Below are 12,395 nucleotides of genomic sequence, written 5' to 3'. Positions count from 1 at the left end.
GGATAATGTATAGTACTTTATAAGTGTCAACGTGGTGTGTGTGACTGCATAGTGTGTAGGTGCTTATGCATAGCAATTATTGTATTTAGTTGTGTGTTTACAATATAATAAATAGTATATTGTACAACAAACTTTGTGTTCAAAATAATACAGTCCACGAACATTAAAGTGGTCCTTACCGACCGGATTTTGTTCCAGTTGTGCATGTGCGTGGTTTGCGAACTTGTGGCGCAGTATCTTCATTTTGTAGTGCATTGTCAAAGTGGTGCAGAATTATAACAATGGAAGAACTCATAGGTAAGAAAACTGTACTTAAACGTGAAGTGACAAGGTTAATACATAAAGTGAACGAGAATAAAGACAAGCCTAACTTCAGTATCAAGCTGTACACTGAACGTGCTACGCAATTACATGGCGATTGCACAGAGCTCATTACAAAGTTCATTTCTTTGGGTGGTGAAAGTGAGTTTGCAAAATATGACGGAGAATTTAATGAAGTGCAAAATAAGTTGGACTCTGTCTTAGAAATTTTGTACAATATGCAGTCACCTAATACTGAACAGGTAAATACATCTAATAAACAGTGCACAGATGTGAAGTTGCCAGACTTAGAACTTCCTACATTTTGTGGTAGAGTGCAAGATTGGCTATCGTTTCGTGACTTATTTGTTGCTGCTGTTCATAATAACAATCGATTAGGAAATGCTCAAAAGTTGCAGTATTTGAAGACAGCTGTATCAGGGGAACCTGCTATATTGTTGCAGTCTATTTCCATATCTGATGATAATTATAAAGTAGCATGGGAGTTACTTAAATCAAGATATGAAGACGTGAGGGAGCTAGCAAATCATATTTTGAGCAAGTTGATTACTCAACCAGCTGTGAAGAATGAGTCATCAGGTGAGTTACGAAGATTGGTTGACAATAGTGTTCAGTGTGTGTGTGAACGTAAATCCTTGGGCCTTCCAGTGGAACATTGGGATGTGATTTTAACTTATCATGTGGGTGAGAAGCTAGATAAGAACACCAGAAAACAATGGGAGCTTTCATTGAAGAAAAACGAACAACCAACTTTCGACCAGCTGAAAGAGTTCACATTACAACGTGCCAAAGCGTTAGCTGCAGTGAGTGCAAGGTCACCGGCAGACACGCCTGCTTTAAAAACAAACAAAAAAGGCAACACGTTAGTGCATCATTCAAGTCCAATTGTGTCATGTATCATGTGTAAAAATAACCACAAGCTATACAAGTGTCAAAAGTTCATAAATATGTCAGTGAATGATAGGCATAGTTTTGTGAAAAAGAATTCGCTTTGTTTCAATTGTTTGACCTTAAATTGTTCCGTGTATAAGTGTAGTGTGAAGCAGGGTTGCCACACTTGCAACAAAAAACATCATACTTTATTGCATTTTGAAAAGAAGGATAAAGTAGATCAAGTAAATTGTTCTCATTCTATAAATCAAAAACTAATTCCTCAGGTGTTGTTGTCCACCGCTGTCATAAATATCAAAGATAATGCAAATAAGTTGATACAATTTCGTGCACTTGTCGACTGTGGCAGTGAATTATCGTTTGTAACTGAGCGTTGCGTCCAGAAATTACGCATAAACAAAGAGAAAATAAACATGAGCATATCAGGTGTTACTGGTTCTAACGTTGGAAATTCTCATGCAATAGTTGATTTGTGTTTTCAGTCATTGTACAGTAATAATAATATTCATACTAAAGCAATAGTAGTCCCAAGAATCACAAGTAACTTACCCAGAGTAACTATTCAAAATATTGGTAATTGGGAAATTGTAAAACAAGTAAACTTAGCAGATCCACAGTTCAATAAAAGTGGCGCTATTGATGTGTTGTTAGGTGCTGATGTTTTCCCATTATTGTTGCTCAGTGGGAGACACGTAGGTACGAATGGAGCTCCGTCTGCCATTGAAACGGTGTTAGGTTGGGTATTGTGTGGTCAGATTAACTTAACGAATAACACATCAAGTGTTCAGTCATATTTTGTTTATGTTGATCTCAATAAAACATTGCAAAGATTCTGGGAAGTAGAGGAGTTGCCAACTGTACAACATTTATCCGTTGAAGAGCAAAAATGTGAGCAGTATTTTGCTGAAACTTATAAACGTGATGTTGATGGTAAATACATTGTAAAATTGCCTTTTAGAGAAAATGTTGAGCCTCTAGGTGTATCACGGGACACAGCAGTAAAGCGATTATGCCAGATGGAACGTAAGTTACAGAAAGATCCTGATTTATGTAAACAATATTGTAATTTCATGAAGGAGTACTTAGACTTAGGTCACATGGAAAAAATTCCTGATGTAGAACTTGATAAGCTTGTATCTGAATCTTATTATCTGCCGCATCATTGTGTCTTAAATGAAAGTAGTTCTACCACTAAATTGCGGGTTGTATTTGATGGTAGTGCTAAAACTAGCAATGGAGTATCTCTCAATGACAACTTAATGGTAGGTCCAAAATTACAAGATGATATTATCCCATTAATATTAAGGTTCAGAACTCATCCAATTGCATTGTGTGCTGATATAGCAAAAATGTACAGACAAGTTAAGGTAGAGCAAACTGATTCTGATTACCAGAGAATAGTGTGGAGAGAAACAGTTGACCAACCTATTAGTGATTTTAGATTGTTAACTGTTACTTATGGAACCAGTTCGGCTCCATATCTGGCTGTAAAGTGTTTGCAACAGTTAGCTGTAGATGAAGGTTATTGTTATCCCAGAGCTGCAGAATTAGTCATGAATGATTTCTTTGTTGATAATTTAGTTTCAGGTGCAGCTGATAGTAGTGAGGCAATGGTATTGTACTCAGAATTAACAGCATTATTACAAAAAGGTGGTTTCGAATTAAGAAAATGGTCTACTAACGACATGAATGTGCTAAATAGTATACCTTCTCACTTAAGAGAAACTCAAACGTTAATTTGTTTTAATGAAGATGAGAATGTAAAAGCTTTAGGTATACAGTGGAATCCATCAAGTAATTCATTTTCATTTTCTATTGTTGTTCCCACTTCTAAGTCAGTAATGACAAAACGAATGTTACTAGCTGATATTGCAAAATTGTATGGTCCGCTTGGTTGGTTATCTCCAGTATCCATTGTTGCAAAATTCTTGCTACAATCATTATGGAAATTAAAAATTGAATGGGATGACGTACTTCCAAATGATATTGCTCGCTCGTGGGAAGCATATTGTCAAGAATTGCCATTGTTGAGACAGATTAAGATCAAAAGGTGTATTTCTTCTGAAAACATTGTGAAATATGATCTAATTGGGTTCTCAGATGTTAGTGAAAAGGCGTATGCTGCAGTAGCATATGTACGTTGTATAGATACATCTGGAAATGTGCAAGTATACCTGATTGCTGCAAAGACCAAAGTTGCCCCTATAAAACAAATATCAATACCTAGGTTAGAATTGTGTGCTGCAGTATTGTTATGTAGGTTAGTCAATACGGTCATTAAGGCAATGTTAATCAAGTTTGAACAGGTTGTCTGTTACACAGATTCTACTATTGTGTTAGCATGGCTTTCGTCGTGTCCGAGTAAATGGAAAACATTTGTGGCTAACCGAGTATCTGAGATTCAACAATCAATTTTTATTAAATGGGCGCACACATCGAGCAAAGACAACCCAGCTGATTGTAGTTCTCGTGGTTTGAATCCGTCACAATTAGAGTCTTATTCACTATGGTGGAATGGGCCAAAGTGGTTGATGGAATCAGAGTTACCTATTGTAAATATTGATGGCAAAAATCTAGATTCTGTTCAATGTGAGCAAAAGACTTCAACTGTTAACATGCACATTAAGGTCGACTGTACAATAGTAGATAAATTTTCATCATTATCTAGGTTAGTTCGTGTTACTGCTTGGTGTAAAAGATTTATTAGGAATAGCAAAAGTAAACAGGAGTTAAGATGTAGTGGACCATTAACTACAAAGGAGTTGTCAAATGCATTAATACATGGGATAAAACAAGCTCAAGAATCTGAATATCCACTTGAGATAAAATACTTACGTATGAAAAAACCTTTGCCTTATAGTAGCAAACTATTGTGTTTAAATCCATTTCTTGATGAAAATGATGTCATGAGAGTTGGAGGCCGCTTGCAAAATGCTAGTGTAACATATGATTTCAAATATCCTATCTTACTTCCAAAACATGCTAGAATTACAGAACTTCTTGTAAAATCTGAACATATTAAGCATCTTCATGCAGGTTTACAGTTACTTTTATCTGTTTTGCAACAAAAGTTTTGGATTATTGGTGGTCGTGACTTTGTAAGGAAGATTGTAAAAAGTTGTGTAACATGTCACAAACAGTCAAGTGTAACAGCCTCTCAATTAATGGGTCAACTTCCTGTTGGTAGAGTAACACCAACTCGTCCATTTTTGCATTGCGGTTTAGATTATGCTGGTCCACTGATGTTAAAAAATATGAAAAGTCGAAATTCAAAATTGTTCAAAGGTTATGTAGCACTCTTCATTTGTTTCAGTGTCAAAGCAATCCATTTAGAATTGGTAAGTGATGCTTCAACAGAATCATTTATTGCAGCTTTGAAACGTTTTATAGCTAGAAGGGGAAAACCTACTGATATTTACAGTGATTGTGGTTCAAATTTCATAGGTGCAAACAGAGAATTAAAATCCTTACTGAAACTTGTAACGAATGGTGATTCAAAAGAGTCTGTATGTAATTACCTCAGTATGCAATCTATAAATTGGCATTTTAATCCACCATCCTCACCTCACTTTGGAGGCATATGGGAAGCTGGTGTAAAGTCTGTCAAGTACCACTTGAGACGTGTAGTTGGTAACACTATACTCACATTTGAAGAAATGTATACAGTTTTGTGTCAGATTGAAGCCTGTTTAAATTCTAGACCATTAACTGCTCTATCTTCTGATCCTAATGACTATCAGGTATTAACTCCTGGTCATTTTTTAATTCATGATGCATTAGTAGCAATACCTGAACCAAATTTATGTGAATTAAAAATCAATCATTTGTCACGCTGGCAATTAACTCAAAGATTGGTCCAACATTTTTGGAACCGTTGGCAAACAGAATATTTGTCTCGGCTGCAACAAAGGCCAAAATGGTGGTGTAAACATGCTAATATCAAGGTCAATGATTTAGTGTTAGTGAAGGAAGATAAGACATCTCCTTAGCATTGGAATTTAGCAAGAGTAGTTGCTGTTCATCCTGGTGTAGATAATATTGTTAGAACTGTTACTATTAAAACTAGCAAAGGTATCTTTAAACGACCAATTGTAAAAATTTCTCCTCTTCCATTTAATGAAAAATAACATGTAGAATGTGTAGTGTAGAGTAATGTGTGGAATTATATGTAGTGTTGAAATGATATTTCAAGGTGGGCGGTATGTTCGGCCGCATTTCATTATTATTTTGTTTTGTATTTGGCAACACTGGATAATGTATAGTACTTTATAAGTGTCAACGTGGTGTGTGTGACTGCATAGTGTGTAGGTGCTTATGCATAGCAATTATTGTATTTAGTTGTGTGTTTACAATATAATAAATAGTATATTGTACAACAAACTTTGTGTTCAAAATAATACAGTCCACGAACAGTCTTTTTTTTTAATTTCTCACAAATCAATAAAGTAAGAAATCTAAACAATAGAATTTTAGAAGTTGTATTTACTAATGTATTACATGTTGAAATTCTTGAATCTGATGTTCATTTTGTTCAACCATAACGTCATCACCCATGTTTGAATATTAGTATTCCGTTTTATAAAAACTGTAAGACACGAAATGAAATGGAAGATGTAGTCTACAACTTTTGTAAGTGTGATTTCTTGAAACTTTATGAGTTATTGAGATGTAAGAAATGGGATTCCTTGTATGAGATTAAGGATATTGATAATTGTGTCGAGTTTTTCTATTCTGAATTATATGGAGTTTTAAATGAATGTACACCTAAAAATATAAAAAGGAAACGCTCATATCCAGCCTGGTTTACTCCTGAAATAATAAAGAAGAAAGAACGTTATAGGAAGAAATTTAAAAAATCAAGACTACTCAGATTACATGCAATTTGTTACACTAAGGACACAAGTAAAAATTAGTATTGCAATAGTTTTTTCGTGATTATAACAATGCAATAGAAGAGCAAATCGTAAGTGAACCTAGGAAATTTTGGAACTATATTAATAAGAAAAAAATCTTCAAACATAAATCAATCAATACTTGAATATAAAAAAGAAAAAATTGTTGACAATAAATTGAAATGCGAAGCTTTTGCTGAGCATTTTCAATCAGTATATAGTTCTGAACTACCTAATATTAAACTATCTGATATTTTTTTTAGACTTTTCTGAATGATGTTTCTTCGATTGTAGATACAATGTAACTTTATAGGATCACTGAAACAGAAGTAATCGAAGCTATTGACAAAATGAAAGGTAAAAGGTCAATTAGTAATGATGGTATACCATCTTACATTTTTAAAGGTTGTAAGGAATTTCTTGTTAAGCCATTGACCTACATATTTAATCTGTCTATCACTCATTGTTATTTTCCTGCAAAATTTAAGATATCAGCAATATGCCCAGTTCCCAAAATTAATCCTGTAAAATTAATACAAGACCATAGGCCGATAAGTTAGATTTCTTCTCTAGCTAAAATATTCGAATCAGTAATTTGTAAACACCTGTTAATCACATTTCACAATATCTCTCTGATTAACAATATGGCTTTAGACATAACAGATCAACAGTAACAAATTTGTTGAATATAGGTCCAGCAATTAGTGAAGCTCTTAACTTAAGGTCTCAAATTGTTGTAGTGTATACAGATTTAAGGCGACCATTGATCTGATTAATCATGAAATACTTCTTAACAAGATTAAAGAATCTGGTATTTCAAATGAATTAATCCGGCTATTTAAGTCATATTTGAGCAACAGAATCCAATATGTAACATATAACAATTGTAAATCTAAACAATATTCTGTATATTCTGGAGTACACCAGGGATCCAATTTAAGGCCTTTACTATTTTTTTTATGATAAACGATTTACCTGAAGAGTTCCAATATTCTTCGTGCCTAATGTTTGCTGACGATACTAAATTATACAAACAAATTTCTACAAGAGATGACTGTGAAAAATTACAGAGGAATCTGGTGAGGTTGAGTGAATGGTGTGAAAGAAACAAATTCGAACTCAATATTTCAAAATGTAATGTTGTAACATTTTCAATCATAAAGAAACCTGTTATATTAAAATATATTATAGGAAATCAAGTACTGGAGAGGAAAGAAGTTGTCAGGGATCTGAGAGTAGGTTTGATGTAAATCTAAAGTTTACATATCATATGAATATCAAAACAAATGAGGCGTTTAAAATGCTTGGATTTATTAAACGGTCGTGCTGTCATTTTAAAAACATAAAAACAATATTAATATTATATAACTCTTTTGTTAGAACAAAATTAGAGTACGCTTCTATAATTTGGGAACCATTCTACCGAACACCAAAGCAACAAATAGAAAAGGTACAAAAAAAATGTTAAAATACATTAGTTATAAAATTGATAATATACTAACTCGTTATGTATCTTACAATATACTTCTCAGGAGGTTTCAGCTTTTGTCACTGGACGATAGAAGGTTTATTCAATGTGTATTGTACTTGAAAAAACTTATTGATAAGCAAGAGGATAATATGTTTTTCTTAGGTAAATTATCATTCTGTTGCCCACGTCAAAACCTGAGATTCAGACAAATGTTTTATATGCCTGACAACAAAAGAAATTTAGCTAAAAACTCTCCGTTGTGTAGGATATGTGATAGAGGCAATAAAATACATTCTATGGGTCTGGACATATTTCAATTAAAATGCTCAATATTTAAAAAAAATGTGTCCAAATGTTGCTTAATAAAGTGTAAAGATTGTTATTATATCTGGTACTTATTGACTGTACGTGAACAAAACACGAGTAATGGTTAGTTGTTAGAATTACTTTGCATGTAGCACATTCTGCACCATTATAAAATTAACAATTTGTTATTTGTAATTATCTTCGGGTGTTAAGAACAAATAAATTATTATTATTATTATTATTAATGATAATAATAATAATAATATTAATAATAATATAGGATTGATGGGCGCCATACAGGTGCGCAATATAAGTTCATCTTGTAGAATATTATGGTGACATCTGTTCGCGAACGTTATCCTGAGGGAGCAATCTACTTTCAACACGATCGGTCTCCTGTCCATGTGTCACGAGTTGTCCAAGAGTGGCTCGGAGGGCGAAATGATGTAGCGTTAATCAATTGGCCTTCACGCGAAGCAAATCTTAATCAAATAGAAAATGTCTTGACAGAAGTAAAGAGGTGTTTGAGGGAAAAATGGGCTAATAAATTTCCTAGAACTTCCAATGAGCTCCGGGACTCGGTCGTTAATGCTTGGGAAGATCTTGTTGCGAATGGCACGGGCTATGTCCGTCGAATGATAGAAATAGTCCAAGAGCCCAGACACATTTATTTAACCCAACGAGGCCAAAAGGTTTGAAAGTCGATTCTAATGTGAAAAAGTCTCAGGAATTCGAAAATGTAACTCTTACAACTGTAAACCAGTCATGATACGCGCTACAGGGTGTTTAAGAAGTAAAAGTGTTACAATTGTAAGATTTCACCTCATATAATTTAAAAAAAATAATTTCATTATCTTTCAAGATAGAAACTTCTTTATTGCTTTATTTCCGAGAATATACTCCAGATCTCAATCTCAATAGTAAAACTTTTTATATGGCCGCCATTTTAAAATATGGCAACTGAAAACAGAAAAGAGTCATTTCTGAACTACAATTCTTGTGTTTCACGACCAATAATGAGGAAACAACTATGTTTTTGAAAACAACTTGAAGTAAATGTAATTAAGCATTTTAAGAGCTTGCAAATGACACCTATATCATTGCTATATCTTTAAAAATAATTGAGCTAATTAATTTTATGTAGTGTTATGTGTATTTGTTTTAAACTTAAATGTGAAAAGTTTTAGGAGATTTATAGCAAGAGTTCATACACATTTATTTAACCTAAGGAGGCCAAAAGATTTGAAAATCGAATAAAATGTGAAAATGTCTTAGGAATTCAAAAATGTTACTCTTACAACTCTAAACCAGCCATAATTCGCGCTACAGGGTGTTTAGAAAGTTAAAATATTTTTAAAAAATGATGCTCTAAGAACATTTATGTAGTGCAAACTGTTACTTGAAACTGTAAAAGCAATTCCTAATAGTGTCATGTTTCAAAATGCTAATAATATTATTTTTACACAATATTTAACTTTTTGTGTTATACAGGGTGGTTCGAAACTGGCCATTTTAATACAAATTCTGATAAATACCGAAATTAACTGTAGGATCATACAAGAGTATACATATTGAAACTGTTGACAGACATGTGTGAAAGCAATTGACAGACTTGTAATATTTTTTTCTTAATTTTCATCACTTTCACTTTTAATATCTTCTTCACTGGAAGATCCACTCTGAACTTCTTCGTCTGTATCATAATCACAATCATCTTGTTCTGCTGAAAACTGGTGTAGTATCTTTTGAAGAATGTGTTCGCCCTCAAACCACAAATTCATAATTTCCTTCAATTATACACCAAACATTGTCTTCAGGACTAAAGAGAACAGAGTTCTGGATGTTGGCATTTTTCCATAAACTTGCAATATAATTTCCTCTTTCTTATTTTTTGCATTAAGACTGGTAGTGATGGTGGAATAGAACTCTGATCAACTCCTTTTATGTTACCAAGAGGGTTTTTACCTTTGTTAGGACCATACTTTCTTACAAATAAATCGAATCGTGCATTGTTAACAGAAGTACACTTAGGTAATGAATACATGGAGCATACAAAATATTCTAAATTTCTGATAACGTTATCACTGATGTCCTGCGAATTTCCTAGAGTGGCGAAAGTTTGCTTAAAACAATTTGAAGCTTCCAGTATGTGCATGGGCAGAATTTTACCTTTTCGCATAAAACATGCAGTAGAGTCGCATCCTGTAAAAGCATGGAATGATGGAAGAGCATTACAAAGATCAGGTCCAAGTATGTTGGCAAACGCACTGATTTCTATGTACCTTCTTGTGTTGTTACCAGAGATGGTCATTTTTCCTAACCCTCCCTCACCCTCACCCTCAATTGACGCCCCTCACCCTCACCCTCCATCACACTCACCCTCCATTGACGCCCTCCACTCACCCTCCCTCACACTCACCCTCCATTGACGCCCTCCACTCACCCTCCCTCACACTCACCCTCCATTGACGCCCTCACACTCACCCTCCCTCCCACTCACCCTCCATTGACGCCCTCCACTCACCCTCCCTCCCACTCACCCTCCATTGACGCCCTCACACTCACCCTCCCTCCCACTCACCCTCCATTGACGCCCTCCACTCACCCTCCCTCACACTCACCCTCCATTGACGCCCTACACTCACCCTCCCTCACACTCACCCTCCATTGACGCCCTCACACTCACCCTCCCTCACAATCACCCTCAATTACTTTATCGCCCTCACCCTCCAACGCCCTCACCCTCAACTACTAAAATGAGGGTGAGGTGAGGGTGAGGGCGGCCCTCATGAGGGCAAAACCCTAAAGATGAACAGATCATGTGATGCTTTGTATTTACCAAGAATTCGCGGTATTTACGGTTGAAGACACAGCACAGATGGATAAAATAATTCTTGGAAATGCTGTCTGTTGTTACAAAGCAATATCATTTTTGCACCTGTTACTGCTGTCCACATCGAAGGAAGGTATGAATGTGCATTACAGTTAGAAAAAAAAAAAAAGCTGAAGCAATGAATATAACATTTTCGCACTTTTCTTTCTTCTTCCTGGCCGGGGTCTATATGAATAGTTAACAGAGTTCAAGTAACTTTTTAAACAAAATATAACACTTGTTATTATCCTGGTGCACCTTTGGTCCACGTGGTACCGGGTTCGAATCCTGATGGCCAAAGTTTTAAACGCATTACGATAATTAACATTCCACCTTAAACTGTAGGTGTAGGTCTGGTATAACACTGGTGGTGAAAAGGGACGATAAACTCAAAACCTTTGTAAATCAGTAATCGAGTAAAGTTTGGCCTTTAGATCAGGAGCGTCATTTGAGGTTTTGCTTGGAGGGGGCAAGACCCCATGATATAAGTAAAATTTCGCATTTTTCACAGATTTACTACCATTTTATTGATAAGATCTATATAAATCTCATACTCAGAGGGGGCTATTGCCCCTCCCTGCCCTCCCTAAATGACGCCCCTGCTTTAGATTCTACAATGCTTCTATAGAATATTGTATTAATATGACCGTAGTAAGAAATGGAAAAAGAAATAGTGGCAAGCAGGAGAAAAGGCAGGCAGGTATTGAAGAAAGAAAAAGAATACTGTCTCCTAAAAGTATTTTTCAAACAATGTTCTGTTTGGCCTACTGCATTATAATTTTCATAATGTATGTTGGCTATTTCATTTTATTTTATTATGTTCGTAAATAAAATAAATAAATAAATAAATAAATTTGTAAACATACATTATGAAAACCATAATGGAATAAGCCAAATAGAGCATTGCCTGAAAAATACTTTTAGGAGACAGTCTACCTGTACTGACAGAAACCCATCGGTTCGGAGAAGAAATCTTACTGTTTCAACAGAGCTAGTGATGTAGTGCATGGTAAAGCGAGAGATATTATTATTATTATTATTATTATTATTATTATTATTATTATTAATAATAATAATAATAATAATAATAATAATAATAATAATAATATTATAAAATATTTTTATCGCCTTATTCCTTATCAATTTCGATTGCAACTAGCATGAGAAATTCTCAATTTTGAAAATCAGATTTTTAAAACTAAAGTTAACCCTTTTTTTTTTTTTTTTTTTTTTTAATCTGGAATGGAATAGATGAATTCACGTCTGAGTGTGAACCCAAGAAATATGGCTATAAGGAAACCTCACAAAATATGCACCATACTACATCAAAATAAAATTTAAAAAAAAAGCTTTTCCGATGGCAATCGTAGAACACATTTACAAACTAATAGTAGAGCCACTTGTACACCACGTGAAGTATGCGGAATCTTGCTGAGATTTTCCGCTTCAAACTTGCTCTGTTTCAGAGATTTTAACCATACCAAAACTGTTCTTTTTCGGCTTGGGAAAGGAATGCCATTCTATCTGTGTAGCTGTGTAGATTTGAATTCGACATGGACAATATACCGATTGTAGATTTGGTCTTAAGTGTGATAGTAATGCATACAATTGTATTAGGCGTATATTACTACACGCTAATGGG

General features: G+C 34.5%; 1 protein-coding gene across 1 annotated transcript; it reads left to right on the top strand.

The window, feature by feature from the left end:
* Positions 1–281: 281 nt before the first annotated feature.
* LOC145669858 (uncharacterized) lies at positions 282–5,201 on the top strand. Its single transcript, XM_081738204.1, has one exon. The coding sequence runs from the start codon at positions 282–284 to the stop codon at positions 5,199–5,201; it is 4,920 nt and encodes a 1,639-aa protein (XP_081594330.1).
* The last annotated feature ends 7,194 nt before the right edge of the window (positions 5,202–12,395 follow it).

The sequence above is a fragment of the Thermobia domestica genome, chromosome 14 (assembly GCF_964235325.1).
Source record: "Thermobia domestica chromosome 14, izTheDome1.hap1.1, whole genome shotgun sequence".
NCBI classification, from domain to species: Eukaryota; Metazoa; Arthropoda; class Insecta; order Zygentoma; family Lepismatidae; genus Thermobia; species Thermobia domestica.
Note: the sequence above shows the minus strand (reverse complement) of the source record. Positions and strands in the feature narration are given on the sequence as shown.

What these genes read in the sequence shown, in the direction of transcription:
- LOC145669858 (XM_081738204.1), top strand. Translation starts at nt 282, where the DNA reads ATGGAAGAACTCATAGGTAAGAAAACTGTACTTAAACGTGAAGTGACA.